At 33.2% G+C, this 20999-nt stretch overlaps 1 protein-coding gene across 1 annotated transcript; it reads left to right on the top strand.

Annotated features, from left to right (window-relative positions):
* The first annotated feature begins 16537 nt into the window (after window positions 1–16537).
* Window positions 16538–20255, top strand: LOC126707016 (heavy metal-associated isoprenylated plant protein 3-like). The gene is made up of 3 exons (XM_050406603.1): window positions 16538–17001; window positions 18886–18961; window positions 19866–20255. Exons 1-3 carry the CDS (start codon window positions 16699–16701, stop codon window positions 19985–19987), a joined length of 501 nt encoding a protein of 166 aa, XP_050262560.1. The 5' UTR covers window positions 16538–16698; the 3' UTR covers window positions 19988–20255.
* The last annotated feature ends 744 nt before the right edge of the window (window positions 20256–20999 follow it).

Genomic DNA, 20999 nt, shown 5'->3' with positions numbered 1-20999 from the left:
GGTGAGCAAATGTGAAAAATAACTTTAGCTATTATATCACTTTTATCGTTGAAAGCTTCAGTTTTTCCATCATCATTGTGAAAATTATCTTAGCTATTATAGTATAATTTATGTATAAGCCTATCTGTTTAGGAAACTAGATACTTTTGATGTAAAAAACTAAGGTTGTGATTGTCTCCCTCCTTGAGTTTAAGAAATTTCTCAATATGAATGGGTGAAGTTAGCTAAATTACATTTGACAGTTGATGGTTAGAAGCGTTAAATTACATTTCTCAGTGTGCATTTCTTATAAGCAAATTTACAGCTTTGAGCAGAGAATGCTAGGCTTAGGCTTGCCTTTTGCTAAGAAAATGTGTCCTTGGCCCTGTTCTAGCGTTTCTAACTTAATTCAACCCTGGAGTTAAAGTATCACCCGCGCTTATTTTTTATTTTTTATTTTTCTTTTCCTAGGTTTTTCTCAGCAACCAAACAGTGGCTGTGATTGGTTAGGATTGTAGAGACAAAGTTTAATAATGATTAGTTTTTTTGTTTGCTTGATTTTGTTCAATATTGGCTTTGTTTCGAGTCTCATTTTGTTTGGTTTATTTTTTGGCATCTGTCTGATTGCTGAAAAAATGGAAAGAAAATGATTGTTAAGTCAGAGTTAATATTAGTTTCTGCACTACTAGTTAATCAAATTAACATCAGTAGGGACTAGAGAGAAGGTGGAGGTTTCAAATATTAATAGTATTGCAGTGTTTTTGTACTGTATATAGGCAGGAGGATTGTTTAGTTGTTTTTGCCTGTGGATGACAATGTGTATTGAGAGATTTGGGGAAATTATTGAGTACCGTCTACTTATTTTTGTTTAGATTTTGTTATTATTTCCGGGAATGTCCAGTAATTTTGTGTACATTGTAGTTGTTATCAATGTTACAAGTAGCAACAGGATGCTTTAAGAGTACTCCATAGTATTTAGAACCTCCAAAATGTGCTCAATAAATAGCTAAATTCTATTCTATTGTGCTTTCACCACTGACCATCCAAAAACCCCTTTAGTCTAATTGGCCTGCTTCGCAATGTTTAGTTCCATAGCTATTTGTCATAGAATATAGTTGTCACTTATTCTCAAGTCCAACAACTAGCAGTATAGCTGAAATTCTGCTTCCTTTTAGAAGTTTAAAACAATGGAATTCTAATTAATCATAATTACCATTGGCAGAAACCAAAATTTGCATTGAGGTTATTAGTAGGTATTGATGTAACAGTGATTTAGGACAAATTTAAAGTACCTGTCATATGCATGTGTTGGATTTTAGGATAGGAAAAATTTTCTTATTATTATTATTTGATAAGTAAAAAAGGATTTTATTGCAAAAAGATCACTTCATGTTCAAAAGATGTAAAGAAGTATAAAGAATTAGAGAATGTTATTATGTATAGAAAGCAATGGCTCTATGAGCTTTGGAATGGAGATGCTATTAGTGAAACCCCATGTGCAAGACCAATCAAATAAAGAACTAGTAAACATAGCTAGCAATTGAGGTTATGGTGAGGGAAAGGCTTTAGAATTTATGCAATGCTTATGGTTTGAAAAGGTCGGATTTAATTGCAAAGAAGGCTTGAAAAGTGAACAAAATGGCTACAGGAATTGCGATGGAGTAGTGAAATTTACTATTATTTATCCGAAAAAGAAAAATTGGATGCAAGAATTTACTCAAAGGCTACTTGAATGGTTTTTGGTTTAATTTAAAGCAGTGTTTGGTTTCTTAAAGTTTTGGAAAATATTGGATTTTTAATGTTTTAAAGGGCTGTGCCTTGGTGCAATGGCAAGTACTTTCGACTAAAAGTGACATGTTGTAGGTTCAAGTTTGGGAATCAACTTCTAAACAATTGGGGATAAAGCTGATTAACAATCACTTATTCCAAACCTCACAAAAGTAAGAGTTTCATGCATTGAGTATGAGTTTTTTTAAGGTTTTAAAGGGATGAGAATGGATGTAATTTGGAAGAAGAAGAAGAGAGACCTAAGAGGACAGTTTGCCTTTTGCCCCATAACTCAATCACGCTATATTCCATTAATCAAGGGTTTTTTTTTTGGGGGTCAATTAGTAAGTTACACGGACAAAAAGGATATGTTAATATATATATATATATATATTTTTTTTTTTTTTTGAGAAGAAAAAGGATATGTTAATTAGAGAGGTGATAGAAAGCATAATTTTGGATAGGATAAAATGGCGAAGAACAATACACGTGGCTAAAATACTGCAGGTGCATGTAATAACACCTTCTGAAAAACAGACAATCACCATATGTGATGGTAGTATTAGTTTAACTCCTACCTACCATTAAGTGTCAAATCTTATACTCACTCATGAGAGTCAAACTAATGGAGCTACTTTCTACCCAAAAAAAAAAAAAATTAATGGAGCTACGACTGGGATTCATAACTAACAGGTACTAAATTCAAAGAAAAATCAATATTGTTGCTGTTGTTTGCTTATTTCTTGATCTCTTTTTAAGTGTATGTTTCCTCTTTCTCATTTAAAAACTATTTGTTCCACATTGCAATTAAAATTCAATATATATAGTGGTGGAGTCAAGATTTGAGTTAATGGGGGCAAGATTAAAAGGATAAGATTTGAAACAAAATTAATCGAAAATGACTTATAAAAACAAATAAACAAATAAACAATTATATAATAATGTAATAGTCATGGAAAATATAAAGAAAATGTAAACCATAATTCATATTTCACACCTAGGTTAATTTAGTTTGTTGCCTCTGATGATTATTCATATTATTAAAATAAAAATAAAAATAATCAATTCAAGTTATTAATGTAATTACATGAAGTTTAAACATGAAATTTGATTACTTCAAATAAATTGAAGAAGAAGCCAATATAAAAGTGTTAAAAGAACGTAATACATGTGGAAAGCTGCATAACACTTCACTGCTTTGTTGCTATAAATTTTTTTTATAGAATTCATCTTTCTTTTTCTATTTTCTAATTATTAAAATTTAGATTTATACCAGAGGTCTGTGAAAGTGTGAAGAGATTGATGGGAAAAAAGATTAATGAAGTAATAAAGGCACTAGGAATTTAGTGTCATGTACTTTTTAATAGTTATTATAAGTTTGAACATACCAAATGTTTTGTAGCTCAATCAATACATTTTAATGTTTTTAAGGAAGACATCTCAAGTTCAAATACCTCTCTCTCTTTATTGTAAACTATAAATTATACCAAACAAAAGTTAAAAAATAGGACCCACTAGTTTAGGGTTTTTTTTAAAAAATTTTTTATTTTTATTTTTTTATTTGGGATAAAAATAGCAAGACTTTATGGAATGAAAATAAAAAATAAAAGTCTATTACATGAGTAGTCTAGCTTAGCCATGTGGCAACCAGCTAACCAAAACATTGCTAGTTTAATAAAACTTAGATATAACACTCATAACATCTTCAATCGACAAATTTTCAATTGAAGGAATCTTGGCCATACATGACCTTGGCTAAAACCATGGGAATTACCACTGAATATGAAGCTAATACAAAAGATATAGAGGAATAGAGCATACTTTGCAAGCTAGGTCTCCTCTAACCTCACTTTATATGCAATTTTTTTGAAAGCACCCCTTTTCCACGGCTTTATAAAACAGAGTATTTCTCAATTTCTGAAACAATGCGGCAATAGCAAGGCCTCATGAACACATGGATCAGCCAACAAGAGGCTCACATATAATTGAATTTAATTATTGTTAGAAGACCAAAGTGCCGTGAGTCATAATAGTTTATCAAAAAGAAAAAAAAAATGTTGTGAGTTCATTATTAAATTATCAGCTAGTTTTTAAAATTCTTTTTAAAGCAATATCTAATATTTATTGATCATAAAAAGATTGCATTCATATAAAATCAAACAAAAGAAATTACATCAGTTGAGAAAGCATGTGAAACAAGGACTCCCCTTAATCCAAGTTACGTAGTGCTCAACATATCGAGTCTGAAATATAGCACCATCCATGTTTACTTTGCATACAGATCTGCAGGTGGAATCCAAGATTGATAGCCAATGTCCTTGACAATAACAGTAATCTCATTGTCTGTTTGATACTCTCGAATGTAATCTACACTCCACTGTATCACAATTTGGTTGGTCTTCACCTTGCCCCTATGCCTCTTATTATTTCGATTTGACCACATCACCCAAGCAATTGTCACCACCAAAGTAAGAGCTTCATCATTTATTTTCCTAGAAAAAATTAAAAACCACAAGAAGTTCATGAATTCCAGGAAAATAAGGCTGTTGTCGTCACCGAAAAAAGGAATCAATTTCCAAATTTCCTTTGCACACCTACAACCCCATAGAACGTGACTGGAAGATTCAAAACCATCTCTACATTCATCATTAGTGTCATCCCCACAACACCAGGCTTCTTAAGATTAGAGAGAGTTGGTAAAATATTTTTACAAGCATGCCTAGCAAAGTTTTTCACTTTTACCTAGGAATTTGTAATCTCCATATTCTTCTCCAAATTTCTTTATATCACCATCAGAGGATCCACCACTTGTGTCTTGACGAACTCTTAAATCCATCGCTACTTTGTAGGCACTTCTAACAGAAAAAATACCATTGGCTGTGGAATTCCAAATCAAAGAATCATCCGGAAGAGTTGAACTAAGAGGCATTCTCAAGGCATTCTAAGTCTCGCTGAGACTTTATTTGGTTACTCTCTGTTCTACTGCTAAGTTAGTCTTAGCTTCTGCTATATCTTTTTGTTTGAATAATAGCAATTTACTGTAGATTTTCCCTCTGTGTATATATATATATATATATATATATTTTTTTTTTCTCTATATGTATGCATTGCAGTTTATCAACAAAAAAGAAAAAAAGAGAGGCATTCCCAAAATAATTTATGCTTCATGCGACAAGAACATATGACGGATCAATCAATTTTCCATTCACCCCGTCTACAATCAATAAGCTCACTAACCATAGCTTGGTTATCCAGGGTACTTTGAGGCGAATCGTAGAAGTCGGAAGCCACCTGTCAGACCAAATCCGAACCAAGTTTCCTCCCATTTTCCACCCTCCATCTCATCCCTTGCCTAACAATGTGTTGCGCAGCCATGATGCTTCTCCATAAATAAGATGGTCTTCTACCCTACGTAGTCTCCACAAACTCACATTCACTCACATTCCGGAAAGTATTTAGCTTTAAGAACATGGTAGGTGAGGAAGTTATGATCAGTTTGGAGCTTCCACTATTGTTTAGCTAAGAGAGCTAAATTGAATTCCTTTAATAGTTTAAGACCCATACCACCTTGAGATTTAGGAATACAAAGCTTCTCCCAACTAATCCACGTTATCTTCTTCTTGTCACCCTTTTGATCTCTCCAAAAATTCCTCACCATGCTTGTTAACTCATCATAAAGAGATTCAGGGATTTTGAAACAACTTATAGTGTAAGTAGGAACTGCTTGAGCTACTGCTTATTTTTTTTATCTCTCTTTTAAGTTTATGTTTCCTCTTTCTCATTTAAAATCTATTTGTTCCACATTGCAGATAAATTATAATTGAACATGTTAAAAAACATGAACATGAGGAAGCTAAGATAAGAAAAGCCGCAGATTCAGTTAAAAATTAATCAATGAGGTTTTAAACTAGAACATGTCAAAGAGAATAATCTCACCTGCGTGACCATTTGACACGCTTCAATTATTATTTGTAATGCACAACAAATCAAACACAGTGCTAACAAGTATCAACATTGAGAGTGAATCGTTGAGATAAATTCCATTTTTATGCATATATAAATAACACGAATGATTGGATTGGAAACACTTCAGATTTCTCAAGGACAGTAGACTTTCTTGTATTCTACAACTCACTCTTTAAAAGATCACTAAGTGTGTAAAACACTAGTAAATGTTTAGACCCCCAATTACAAATTACCAACACAACCTTATACTCGAACAATATATATATGTGTGGAATGATAAATATAAGCTATACCCACACATGCAAACTACTCTAAGCCATAATTTAATCACAACACAGCAGTAATTAAAAGCAAGAGTAAGGATAGAGAGAAGCAAATGTAAGATAACACCAGCATGTGTTATCGAAGAGGAAATCAAAGAACTCGGCGAAAAACCTCTCTGCCGCCCTCCAAGAGGTAAAATGATCCACTAGAAAATTAATTGGGATACATGAATAGTAATAGAACCTTCAAGCTTAATCTACTCAATGTACCTAAACCCTCCAAACTTCTTGCTCCAACAGGGTTACGCTTAACCTTGTCTTCTCTAGTTTACCGGATCCTACAATTAGCCCATTGCATCAACCAAAATGAATTGGTTCTCTCTTGAATTGCTTCCCAAACACCAATAACCTTCTCACTGCTTTGAATGTGGTGAGATAGGGATTTGGCTTAAGATCCTCTCAAGGGTATGATAATGGAGAGGGTGAGAGTAGAAGAATTTGGAGAATCAAATGTATAAGATTGGGATGAATCAATTTTGTTGTTCTCTAGGGTTTATTTCTCAAAATTCTCTCTAGGTGCTCTCTACATTTTTTGGGTATAAGAGTATTTATAGTAGGGTATGAGAAGAAATGTGAAAAGTCATTTTTCTGCAAACCAGGGTGCACTGGCAAGTAACTCGCGATTGGGATAAGTCGCAAGTTCTAGTCGTCAAATAACAAAATGGCCAGACTGTACTTTTTGTCCTGTAGTGATCCAGCTTTCCTGACTCTTCAACTTCCTACATGCTTCACACGTGTGACAAATTTTGGCTAATCACCCTTCGCGAGTCAGTCGCGAGGTCTAATTGTGAGAAGCCTTTTGATGCACATATTTGATTAATTCTTCACACTCTCTTACACATAACCCTTACATTATTCCTACCTAAATACAGGATTTCTAAATGCTAAATTACAAGAAACTTTAGCACGGAATAAAGCCAACATATAGTTGAATAAATTCAACTTTACAATCTCCCCCTTTAGCTATTTCATGACAAAAACCTAAAATAGACTCTAGACTTAAAAATGTGAGTTGGGAACAGTTGCCAAAACTTACTCACACCTAATTTTAGAACTATGAAACTCTTGAACCATACGAACAAGTTTCCTGAAAACAATATCACAAAATGCACTTATTAAGTTCATTGTAAGCGAAAATCTTAGAAAGCATATGATGCAAGCACAATACAAAAATTTCAAAATTTTTTGAGATTAAGCGCACTTAGTGAGCTTGCATAGACTTGTGCCTATATATCTTCCCACACTTTTTATGTTTTTACATTATAGCTCACCAAATGTAAATCTCAAAATGAAAAAGAGATTAAGAGCTGCAAAAACCATCACATATACTAGTATTTGATTAGAAAAAAGGGAAAGTGACTTTTAAATTGAAATGTATGGTGCTCAAAAAGCCAAAGGCTTACTCTCAATGTTGAAATATCAAAAATTCCAATCTCTGATCTAAAAAATGAGATGTATTGTTCAAAAAATGATCAAATGTTATGATTTGTGCAGAAGCCAAATGAAAAGCTTCTAAGATTTGTAATTATTTTCTTGTGGGAGGTCATATATGTTCATTTCTATAATTAAGATAAACCACTTGACTTAGTACTGATTGTGTATGACTTGATTGAATTGATCATTGAAACTTCACTCTGGTCTAAGGACTATTCCACATTTGATACTCACCCACAACACATAAGACTTAGTGCAATTAATGCTTATCTCATTTGTGTGATTGTACATATTCAAATGTGATGTGTATGCTCAATTTATTGCCGATCAAATCCAAAAAGATTTTTGAGTATTTTATATGTTTTTGAAAGTGATTTTATACTTTCGTGCTTTAAGTTTTTATTCAAAATACTTTTTTGTGTTGTTCTTCAAAAACTTGTTCAGAGGCATTTTCGCGAGAAGCTCACGACTAAGAGCTTCCCGCGAAAAGAGTTTAAGGGAAAACTAAAAATCTCAAAATTCATATAGAGAGAATCGCGACTGTCTCGCAACTATTTCGCGACTAATCACTTCTCGCAAAAAGATTTTTAAGCAAAAATTGGAAAAACACAAGTTTCATACAGAGGTTATCGCGACTATCTCGCGACTAGAAGCTTCTCGCGAAAGTTTCTGTGCTTCAGTGGTGTTTTTCGCAAGTAATTTCGCGACTTTATAACTCGTGAAAAACACATGTTTTCAGTTTGATAGGGCTGATATGACAGATTTTTAAAACACTCTCTATTTCCCTCTCATTGCCTCACTCAAACCTCTCTCAACCCAAATTTGTTTTTCATTCAAACCCCATCTTTTTGAAGCTTAATCTCTACACAATCAACTCAAAGGTATGTTTTCTTAACATTTGTTTCATTTTTTTCTTAGATTATGCAGAAATTGATTTAGGGTTCTTGAATTGGGGATTTTCGAAAAAGGGGTTGGGAACTTTGTTTTGGACAAAATTTTTCAAAATTTTGATTGGGCTGTGTCCCATTTGATGGTTGTGTATCTGTGTTGGCCCCTTGTGGCATTTTAATAATGTATTTAGGCATATTTCCATGTGTTCATGCATTGCCCATATGTGTAGTGTAGTGTTGCATGCCATGTGTGACGAAATGCTCATGTGGCATTTTTGAGTTGTTTTGGACTCAAAAGAGTTCCAATTCCTGGGTTTACCCTTGATTGAACTTGCTTGACATGTTTTGATCATTGGGTGTGTGTTTTGCACACTACCTCATGCACACCAAATACACACATATGCACAATTGCTAAGTTCTTGCATTTTAGTTACTGTTTCATGGTTTAACACTTATAACATATTGTTTTAACCTTGTTGTGTTCTGTTTTAAGTTTTTATACTAATGTTTTGGACTAACTTGAAACTAATCAAGTTTGTGCTCTGTTTTTGTGTTTTTGCACCTTTTTTTTTTTTTTTTCTTTTTTTGGGTTTGTGTTTCCTTGTACGGATGTCTCCCACCAAATATTCAGCTTCCAAGAAATTCTCCAAGCGTCCTCAAATAGATTCTGATAATTTCATATTAGCTGATGCAAACATGGCTTACAATGATTGCTACAAACGAGCCATAATAATTATGGAAAGAGTTGTCAAATTGGATACCCTTGAGGACACTTGCATACCTGAAGTGTTCAAAGAGAGGACATGGACGAAGCTGCTAAATCCGAGTGGAGTTGTATACTCGAAAATCATCAAAGAGTTCTTCTTGAATGCTAGTGTGGATGGAGACCACATTAATTGCTGGGTGAGACATAAGGAATTTGTTATCAAAAGGGAAACCATACAAGAGTTCTTGGAAGTTCGTCCTCCTTCTCAGCCGACTACCGTGCAATATGATGATCATTTGGAATCTATTGAGGAAATGGTAAGGCTTTTTGGTGGTATACTAAACAAGAAGTCAATGAACACTATTCCATTTTGGAGATGAGGACTCTAGTGATGATCCACAACTTGTATCCGGTCACCAACTTGACGACATTGTCCGCTCCAAGGACAATTTTCTTATACGATCTCTTCACTCATAAGGAGATTGATATTTATGGACATATCTTCCATCTCTTGACCAAGAGCATTGAAAAGAGGAACTCTAGAACTATCATACCATTCCCCTCTCTCATTATGGGCCTCATTGCAAAGACAAGGCTTAAACTTCTGAGCGGTCTCACTATAGTACAAAGAGACTATCCCATTGGTGCACACACAGTGACTCGAAGCACAGCTCACATCAAAGGATCCAAAACCGATGTGTCTCAAATACCAAGGGATCATGTTGAGGAAGAGGGTGGAGATATTGAGGAGGAGATTGAGAGATTCACCTCTGCACCAGAGAGTTCTTCTCAGCCATCCTCTCAAGCATAAGCACAGGGACCCGATAGACTTGATCACCTCATTGCTAGGGTAGAGCAGATGTATACCATGCTAAACTCTCATGTGCAGCACATTGCAGACCAGTTTGCATGCATCCAGGGTCAGATCACTGCATTATCTTCACAAATTGAGGATATGTCGATGGAGCAAGGATCTAATTCAGAGTCCGAGCAGTTCTAGCCTCTTTGGCCATTCCACACAAAAAGGGGGAGAAAATTTTGAGGGGGAGCTGGCATAGTTGAGGGAGGGCAAAGCTTAGATATCGATATTGGTTCATTATTGGCGATTTAGCATTGTTTATGTTTAGTTTAAACTTTATTAGTTTTTATAACTCTGAGATTGTTTTATTGCTTTCTTTTAATATTTAAGTACTTTGTTTTTATATTTTAGTTTTATATTTAGTACTTGTGTTTATCTCACTGTTTTGTAGCATTTGTTTTAGTACTTTTAGATGTTGATAATATATCTTAAGTACCTCTCACACTTGTACCCTCGCAGGATCTTGCATCCTAGATGCAAATACTTTGTGTATTTTGCATTGGTTGTGTGTTGGTAATGCAATTGATCATTGTGATTGGTCTTTATTGCTTTGCATGTCCGGATGAGCATTTACTAGCTAAATGTTCATTGTAGTCATTCTTTAATAACTGACCTTGTTTGATCAAGCTATGCTTACATGTTATATAGTGTTTATGAACTTGATCGCACTATACTTGCTTATTTACGTACCATGTATTCAACTTGTCATAAGCTTAATGAAAGTTTTGTTTGTGTGCGAGTGTTTCAGGTTATAGGTATATACATGCAAATGCTTCACAGCTACTAGATTAGGTGTGAGTGAGTTTTGCCATTGTTCCCAAACTCACGCTTAAGTCTAGAGTATGTTTTAGGGGTTTTGTCACGGAATAGCCAAAGGGGGAGATTGTAAAGTTGTAATTTACAACTATGTATTTGTTGGCTTTAATTCCATGCCAAATTTGATTATAATTTTGTTCAATCTTATGTACTCTGTATTTCATATGGGTTTTATTTGTAAGGGTTGTGTATGAAAGAGAGAGAGTGTAAAGACTTAAGGCAATTGAAGACTAAAGTTGTTTTCGCTGGTAGCTCGCAAGTAAGCTTCCCGCTAAGTGAAGCATGTGCCCTGCACATGACTAGAATGCGAAAAGTCAAGATAGGATGGAGACGGTTTTCGCAAGTGTCTCGCAGGTAAGGCCTTCCCGCAAGATACCCGCGAAACATTCTATTTTGCTGAACTGTCATTTCTGATACACACTTTCTGTACCTACACTATATATACCAACATTTCCCACAGATGTTGAGGAGTGCTTCTGAGAGAAAACCTTAGCCACTATCCTTGAGAGTTAGAAATTGTTATACCCACAATTCTTTACACAATCCATTGTGGTTTTTCCTCAACTCCTACCTCTTCATTTTCATATCCTTGAGAGGTTGATAGCCCAAACACTTACCACACCCTTTCAGAGTATCAAGTGAAGTTTTGGTGCTCCTGGGAAGCATTGGAAGAAGCCAAGCTTTGGCAGATACAATCGGGTGTATTGCGAGATCTGGAGAGCTAGACAAGACACGGTTCCGAGAAGCCTTGTTGGAGTAGGAGGTTGGAGGGCTTAGGTGCATTGGGTAGATTAGGCTTGGAAAGTCTCTTGCTATTCGTGTATCCCAACTGATTGTCTAGTGGATTGATTTTTGCTTGGAGGGCGGTGGAGAGGTTTTTCGCCGAGTTCTTCGGTTTCCTCTTTGATAACATATTAGTGTGTTATCTTGTGTTTGCATTCTTTTTCCCTACTCTTTTACCTTTCAGTTTACTGTTTTATTATAATGAATATAGGTTAGAGTAGTTTATGTGTTTATCCACTCGTATTTACTCTATTCTGCTATTAGTATAAGTTAGAGTAAAATCAATCGAGCCGTAACTTTAATTTTGGGGTCTAAACAACTCTTGTGTTTTCAACACATTTTTGAGCTTTCAATAGTTACTACATTGAACATTCACATGGTGAATGAACATCCGAACATGCAAGCTAATAAGGTCAATTCAAAGTATCATTTACATGTCCAACACTCAACCGATGCAATACCACTAAAGCAATTGCATCAAGAATACAAGATCCAACAAGGGCACAAAAATACTAAAGTAAATGCAAAACATTAACTAAAAGTACTAAGCTACATAAGCAAAGGTACAAAATAAAACAAATAAAAGATAGTCAAGTACACAAAATAAGTTTAGACTATGGAATAGGAACAAAGACTAGTAATAGCAACAAAAGAGAAAAATAGAAAAACTTGTTGTTTGATTTGCTTGCTCTTGCTCTTGCTCTTGCATTCCTTACTCCCCCTTTGATTTAGCTCTTTCCCCCTATCATGATCACCATCTCCCCCTTTTTGTCATGGAATAGCTAGTCATCATCTTCTTCTAGCTTCCTTTGGATTTGATCCAATTGAGTTTGGAGAAAGGTGAACTTCGTGTCAAATCGGGTGTGCTAAGAGTGCATGATAGATGCGAGGCCGAACAATTTGGTGCTGATGTCTTGCACAGATGCCATTATGTTGTCCAACTTCTCATGATAGGAGTGTGAGCTAGAGCTTGTATCACCTTGAGGAGCATTACTCTCTTGCTTGACATTCTTTCGGCTACGGCCTATGATAGCATTAAGAGTGCAAATGTTGATTGGGCTTTGCTTAGGATGAGGGTACTCATCTTCCAATGTGGGTACTCCTTTAAGCTTCAATATCTTTGAGATGAGGCAACAAAATGGAAGACAGTTCCTAGAGGTCCTTTCAACAGTTTTTCCCAATATGTGAATGATATGAGAACACATATCAATTTCTTCATCGGTAATCAAGTCATGAAGAAATAGAGCCCGACCAAGATTCATGCATCCAGTGCTTAAGAGAGAATAGAGATTATGAAACATTATTGTTATGAGCAACCTTAATTTGGGAGATAACAACGACAGGTTGATTGCTTTCCCATTTGAGGATATCTCCAAGTTTTCTCCGAGAGCATCCCGAAGAATGTCAAGATCAGGTTCCAACTCATCATACACTAGTGGTTTGATAAACACTAGTCAGTTGATGTTCAGAATGATAGAAAAATAGGAAGGCGTTACAGTAAAGTCCTTTCTTCTTATCCAACATCTTAGCTCATCCCCATCGAAGAGGGAATTTGCAAAAAATTCTTTCACAAGCTCTTCATAACGATCTTCAAGATTGGATAGAAGGTAGTTCCAATCCTTGGAAGCGAACCATTTGGGAATGTTCGTATTGAGAAAAGAAGCTTGCTCAACAACCCGTTCAATAACCATGGGAGCATCTTTGAAGCAATTCAAATATGCTTGATATATGGCATATGATCTGAACCTAGTGTCATCATAAACTCCAATCGAAGATCGAGTTTTCTTCGACTTAGGGGAGAAGCTACTGAGATCAATTACTGGTTCCTTTCCTTTGCTGCTACTTCCTTTCATAGTTGACTTTTTGAAAGAAGACATCTTCAAGTAAAGGTCATGAAATAGCAAAGAGCAAGATGAAAAACAAACGGCAACAAACTTGATTAGTAACAAGTTAGTACCAAAATATAAACTATGAATTAAACCCTAAAAACTGGAATTAAAAGAGCAATTCAAATGTGAAGAAGCTAAACATCAAATCATGATATAATCATTGGCATTATTCACTCAACATGTCAAAGGTTGTGTGTGTGCATCATATACAAAAGTGTGCAAATAGGGCATGAAAACATGAAATGGCAAAGTGTGAAAACACATAATCATTTGATATTTCAAAAACAAAAAAACATGATTATCCCCAAAAACTTTGTACTCAATGGAGTCCAAAAATACACACAAAAACATCTAAAAGACATTTTTATCACCAACATGGTATGCACAACACAACACAAAACATAGCATAATGCATAAGCATGTAGTATAAACATGTAAAACAGGTAAAACAAGCATTATACTATCAATCTCAACAAAACCCATATATCAAACTCAACAAAAACCCATATTCATCAACCATATATCACTATCTCAATATAAGCAACAAATCCATGAAAAATAGGGCTTTAAACTTGAAATAGAGTGAAAATAAGTGAAAACCCATACCTTTTCTTGGAGATTGAGTGAAGATTAAAGATGAAAATGGAGGTTTTGTGAGTGAAAATGGCAGTTTTGGGAGAGGGAGACGGAGAAGACAAAGAGGTATGCATTTGATGTGAGGGAAACTGAAAAGTTTTTGAAAAACTGTCAGAGGTATGCATTAGACTTCCTCTCGCGAAGGAGTCACGAAAATGAGTTGCTAAAAGTGAAAATCCCAAATTTTTGAAAAAAATTTTAAGTGTTTTTTGTGACTGGAAGTCTCACTTGCCAAAGAGTCACGAAAGTAAACCAGTTGCAAAGTCTGTTGAGTTAAGCTTTTGTATAAAAATTGAGGAGAATAAGAGGGAATCTTATCCCAAAACTCAACTTGATTTTTTCATTAAATTTTTTTTTTTTAAACAATTGAATTGAAATATTAACTAGAGCTTTTGAAAGATCATGCTGGACAAATGGGAATCCGCCAGAGAACTTCAAGTGAGGGAAGAAAGAGCTCCGCATAGTATTTTCAACTTTAAATTCAAAACAATTATACTTGGGCCTCTCAAAAATAAAAAACTAGTCAAAATATTAAAAAGTTGCACATCACATTCCTATGATTGAATGATGGATGTGGAATTTCACTAGTTATGAAAAGTACAACTAATAAATTTGTAAAATTTATAGTAACTCTTGCATTACTTTTGGATTTAATTTTGTATAATGGATGTGGAATTTTACTAAGATAAATGACAGTCGGGTAGAATTTATTGAAAATGATTTACGTATTGGTCAAAAAATAGATTTAAGATTTTACAGAGGTTTTGCATATTTGAACCTTCAAGAAGTTAGAATGTTCCATAAGTAATTCATAATTTTTGTTAACAGGTGTATTTGTACACTCATTAATGAGGCCGGTCCCACTATCCTTGGAAAATAATAAAAGATAATAAAAGTGACTCGACTCCTAATAAAATGTCAATTAAATACATTATAAAATTCTCTGTTATGCAAAATAAATTACTCCCTCTGTTTTTTTTTTTTTTTTTTTTTTTTGTCTTGTTTGAAAAGTCAAACTTTTTAAGGGAACATCATTTATTATCTTGTCTGCCTTTTAAAAATGTATAAATTTCCAAAACTACCCTTAAAAAAATTTATCAAAAAATTGAATTAGTAAATTAATAGGGGTATAATAGGAATATTAGTAAATTAATGACTTTTATTTTTAGAAACAGAACAATATTTTGAAACATCTCAAAATGGAATAGACGACAAAAAAAAATTAAAAGAGATGGAGGGAGTATAACAGAATTATGATTAGTAACTATGATTGTTCTCTCTACCTATTAGCAGTTTTTCCCTATATAGAGTTTTGTAGTTGTATGCTAAGAACAATTTATAGAAATGAATTTAACTTCATTTGAGAGAGAGAGAGAGAGAGAGAGAGAGAGGTTTCTATGCTCGTAGGGCTTATTAGTACCATACCACATAAAAGCTCTAATAAATGAACAATACATTCATAATTGCTCCTAGATGATATTGGTTACAAACTTACAGTAGACAATTATGTAATCCCGCAATATATGAATGTATAGCGGACGTCTTTACTTTTGTGTAAATAACTTGCAAATGTCATGTTTCAACCAAAAATTAAAAAAAAAAATGGTGTTTTATAACATATTTTAGGTGGTGTGTTGTTATTAGGTTTTTTTTTTTTTTTTTTTGGACTGAAAAGTTAGAAAGTTTTAAATCCATTATTGAAATTACATTCTTTGTTCACTAGTAATAACCAGGAACAAGTTACCACTTAAAATTTGTTGGAAAAGAGTAGTGAAATGTGGCATTTCTATAAAATAAAATAAAAAACAACATGCAAATGTTAAAATTAAAGGATTAATTATGGGTACTATCAAACTTTATGATTGATAATGTGATTACACGATTATATATATATATATATAGTTATTATTTACAACTAGTTTGTGTAGTCCGATTTCTAGGATGAGAACTAAATACTCCATATTAATAAATAGGTCATGCTAACGTTAATAATCTATTTTAGGAAAGTTTTAATACCACTTTTAATGGGAAATGAAAAAAACTGTCAAAATATTAATTACCTTTTTTTTCATTTTCCATAAAAACTTATTAGCATTTCCCTTAATAAATTTTCTTAAATATGCCTTTGTTTAAGAGTTACAAGTTAGTTCTGTATTTATGTTGACATGCTCACGTGAATATTTGCGCGAATCTGCATAACATGGTTGAAATTCTTACATTCATCTATTATGTTGTTGACATTAATTAATTACATATAGTTTGTAAAAAAGTTATATGACAAAAATGGTAATATTTTTAACATAGTTTTGAAATTAACCAAGTCAGTTGATTTCCCAATATTAACTAATTAACCAGAAAAAGGACAGGATTGTGATTGTGATTGTGATTGGTGAATGCATTCAAAACATTGGCATACACAGTACAAGATAAAACTGCAAAAGCCAGCCAACCCACCCACAGTTAGTTAAGTCATAAAGACAGCATGTTTCTCTCCCATTGCCTTTATAGTCAGTCACCTCTGATCTTCATTTCTTGTTACAAAGTCTTATCTCATTGAAAACATTCTAGTACCCTCTTTGCTTTGTGTGTCTAATCCTATACAATCACTAGCTCTTCATTCATATTCATACACTTTCTTCTCTTTGAAAACATGAGCAGGAGAACAACAAAGAATATGAGAGGCTTCATGTGCCAGTCTCAAGTAGCAACTGCAGTGTGCATGGCCACTACAACTTCTCGCAGCTCGGTGATTGTGCCTAGGAGGGCTGAGAAAACTCTTATTGATCATAATACTCGTTTTAGCAACAATGCCAGGTACTCTAGGCTTGTTGACACTCATAGGCTCGCTGTTGGTAATAAGCCATTCATGAAAAGGGAACGCGATCCGCACCATCAGCCAAAGCCCATTCAGAAACCATCTTCATCACTTGCTTTGCCAGACAATGTCTTCCAGGTCAGGTTGAGGTCCTTGAGGAAAATTAATTTTGATATTACTTTTCTTTTAGATGTTACACGATTATGTTACATCAAATCACTAGTGCAAAAAGAAAAAACTTGGCTACGTCTTTAAATTATGAATAATGAGTGTCATTAAGTAATTAGTTAATGAATCATTTTAGGAAAATTTTTATACAACTTTTATGAAAAAAGTAAAAAATTATCAAAAAATAAATTATTTTTTCATTTTTCATAAAAAAATTTTAAAAGTATTTTCTAAATGAATGCCCTTAGGGTATCCATAAACAAAATCCTTAAATTATTAGAAAGAAGAGATATATTAAAGGGGGAAAAATGAGATCAATTATCATAAACCAACAAAAACTATATTATTCACAAAAAACAATGAATTTACTTCAATGAGGTTTAAACTTTCATCGATTTCGTAGTTTAATCAAAGATTTTGATTAGTTTTGGATTACTCATATAATTTCTAATAAAATTTTGCTAAAGTATAACCATTATTTGAATTAAATTTTTTTCCTGGTATTTGATTCGCTAAACAAGACTTTTCTTTTCTTCCTCAAAAAAAGAAAAAAAAAAGACTTTTCTTTTTGGTAAGTAGCTAGATAGACTAAACAATCATTATTAAATAATAGATTCCGATATTTGATATACTTGTTGCATTGATACTTTTTGGATATTTGATCTACTTCTTGATGTAATCTAACCTAACTGAAAGAAGTTGTCTTAATCTTGCCTAGTGATGTAGCATTTTTTTTTTTTTAGAAGAATAGTGATGTAGCATTTATATGTGACCATTGAAAACAAAGACCTATATGGTATCACTTTCATCCATTCCCTTATGTTTGGTTATGTCAAAAATTTAAACCAAAGACCTACCAAAGTTACCCATCTTCCCCGCTTCTTTGAAACTTGGATCAAGGTCCATGAAAGTTTTGTAAATTATTCCATCAATTTTATATAGAGGTGATGCAAAATATTTTCAATGGCTCCTCCTTTATTCAATGAAGAACTCGAATTTCAAGTATTTTTTTTTCATGTCATCCACACACACCTTTAAAATTAAAATTTTAAATTTTTTTTATCCTCAAAAGTCAAAAGAAGTGTTAGGACTGAAAGGAGTCATGTGCGATATAGGAAAATGATACACAAAAAAGTAAAAATGAAAGAGACTGCTCTGTTTGGTAGAAGGATCTCCATTAATATGGGCGCTGGTGGGTAAAGATAAATCATCTCCTTCTTAATGTTATCCATGTGATGATCCATTACTTCCATTCCATGCCTTTTAGTATGCATGCCAGGCTTTAGTTGCATGATACTGAGGTCACTCAGTACCCTTGGTTCCACTATGCATCAATAGTTTCTTTTCCTTTGGTTTTTTCCCCCTGAATACACATCATATATAAGTTACTACAGATTGGACAAAGCTTTTTTTTTTTTTTTTACCCCAAATAAAATTATCGAGGGATTTGAATCCAAATTCTTCCATAAAAAGGTGATGGTACGTATAACTTAGCTACAAAGTTTCTGACTAGTTTATTCAAAACTTAAATTATATATAAGAGTTTATGAAAAAGAAAATTTTCAATAAAATTCGAGGTCTTTCTTCTCCAAAAAAAAAAAGAAAAAAAATGAAATGTGTAAATTATAAAGGAAGGAAATACATAATTGTTTTTTCTTTTAAAAGATGAGTAGGATGTTTGTAAAAAAAAAAATTGATAATAATAATAAAAGGGGATAAATAGTAAATGGTTTTAACTAATATAGCCTTATATGGGCCCCAAGTTATTTCCATAAGTACTTGACCTAGATGAAGTGAGTTAGGTCTGTAAGAAAGAGATTTTGTTTTTCACATTATAAGTGGGTTGGGTTGCAGGTTGTTGTGATGAGGGTATCCATTCATTGTCAAGGCTGTGCTGGCAAAGTTAAGAAGCATCTGTCCAAAATGGAAGGTATTTTGTTTCAGTGGGAATAATTACATCAATTTTCCTTTTTGCTTTCTTTTTTTTTTTTTAAATTTATTTTTGGTACCATTTTGTGAGTCCATACAAATAAATAAATAAACCATCTACGACTACTATAGCATATTTCAAGATAGTAATTGTTAAAATGATAGTTTAGCTACAAAATTTGTTATAACCTTAAATTACATCCTTACTCAATATCTTTTTATTAGATTACAACCTTACTCAATGTTCTTGTTGAAACTGTACCATAATATACAAAATTGTTTACTTATTTTGGTCGGGTAAAAATGAAAATATATTATCAACAACAGCAGATTTTGGAGATAGTAACCAAAGAAATGGCAAAGACAGTGAGTGCTACCAAACTTTCTCTCTTCTATTTTATCTTCAACAACAGGCGCCATTAAAACTGTGGACCTTGAGAGCCATGAAGAAGTGTGGGTCTCTATAGAATAATGTAATGTCGCGTAAATAATGTCCATAAATATAATTGGTCACCCCTCACCCACCATTTAAACTTACCTCATATTCCATTAATTTATCTAAAATAACATGTGTACCTGATCGACCGTGACCGTACTTGTACATTTTTTCAGTGGCTAAAATTATTTATATCATTATTAATTTTGCAATAAATTAACGAAAATAATTTTTTTTTTACTTAGGTGGAGTAGTATACACTATATACACAGCTTAAAATGAAGTTATGAATAAAGAAACCAATCAATGTGTATTGAAAAATTTATATGTTTAAACGTTTAGAACAACTGATGTTTGCGCAACCAATCTTCTTTCTTCGTAACAATAACATTGTAATATTTCAAAGTTACAAACTTTCTCCTTCACTTATATGACTGTAACAACAAACTTCTCTCTCTCTCTCTTATAGGGGTTACATCGTTCAGTATTGATGTAGAGACAAAGAGGGTGACGGTGATGGGACACGTTTCACCAGTGGGAGTCCTGGAGAGCATTTCAAAGGTGAAGAAAGCAGAGTTTTGGCCATGTTGAATGATGAATACCTCAAATATATTGGAAGCCAAAGCCAATTTGAAGAACATTAAATCTTCGTCCTTCTCTTTACATTTAGTTATCTGTATAATTATTTATCGAAAAAAAAAGTTATATGTTTAATTTGGTGGTCATGGTTGGACAGAAAGTGGGAAAGAGTGCAGAAATTTGACCATGTGAATTTTATTTGTATTGTGCATTTAACCTGACATAAGTCTGTCTCTATTTATTTTTTGGGCATTAATTTTAGTCTTACTCTTGCTTTTAATTGGCTATAATCTCCTAAATTTCTAACAAATTTATTATTTTGTGTAATATATTCTATGCAATATCCTCTAATATTGGGGGTGGACTCTACAAATTTAGGACCTAAACCCTCCTTTAAGAGAGATGTTGCATGAGCTCATAGTGAGCTCTTTAGTTACATTCATGTTGAATCTCCAAAAACAACGAAAGCGAACTGAATAATGAAACACTAAAAAATTATTAGAAAGAGAGTTTACTTCGAAACCATATTTATGTGGAAATTCTGTAGTGACTTAGATAAAGGCCCAAGTTAAGATATGTTTAATTAGTTAGAGTAATTATTAAGCAATTGTACGGCTGAAAATGAATCAAGTTGTTTATGAATAGTTCACACTCGACTAGGAAAAAATGTCTATTTATGTTCGTTTGAAAGTAAAGTTCAAGTCTTAAGTTTAGACTCGATTATTAACTGAGTTAAGGTTAAGTATATATAATAATGTGTTCATGAATGAGCTCGAGAATATGAGAGCTCGATTTAATCTATATATACTATAAAACTGAAGCTTTTGACTTTTTGCTGACTTACTCCACAATTTTCCACATCATCACCCATATTATTTATTTATTTATGTTTTAATTTTTTTGAAAAAGAAGCATCCCGACCAAACCTTAACCCTAATAACCTATCATCTTTCACTTTCTCTTCTTTTTTTCTCGCCTCTTCTTATCTCCAAATGTTCAGTTGTTGAATCTTGAATATCTAAAA

Source organism: Quercus robur, chromosome 11 (genome assembly GCF_932294415.1).
Source record: "Quercus robur chromosome 11, dhQueRobu3.1, whole genome shotgun sequence".
In the NCBI taxonomy this organism is placed as follows: Eukaryota; Viridiplantae; Streptophyta; class Magnoliopsida; order Fagales; family Fagaceae; genus Quercus; species Quercus robur.
The sequence above is the reverse complement of the archived record's forward strand: the minus strand, read 5'-3'. Positions and strand labels throughout refer to the sequence as shown.

What these genes read in the sequence shown, in the direction of transcription:
- LOC126707016 (XM_050406603.1), top strand. Translation starts at nt 16,699, where the DNA reads ATGAGCAGGAGAACAACAAAGAATATGAGAGGCTTCATGTGCCAGTCT. An exon ending in TGCCAGACAATGTCTTCCAG is followed by an intron (nt 17,002 to 18,885) that starts GTCAGGTTGAGG and finishes GTTGGGTTGCAG; the next exon opens with GTTGTTGTGATGAGGGTATC. An exon ending in GCATCTGTCCAAAATGGAAG is followed by an intron (nt 18,962 to 19,865) that starts GTATTTTGTTTC and finishes TCTCTCTTATAG; the next exon opens with GGGTTACATCGTTCAGTATT.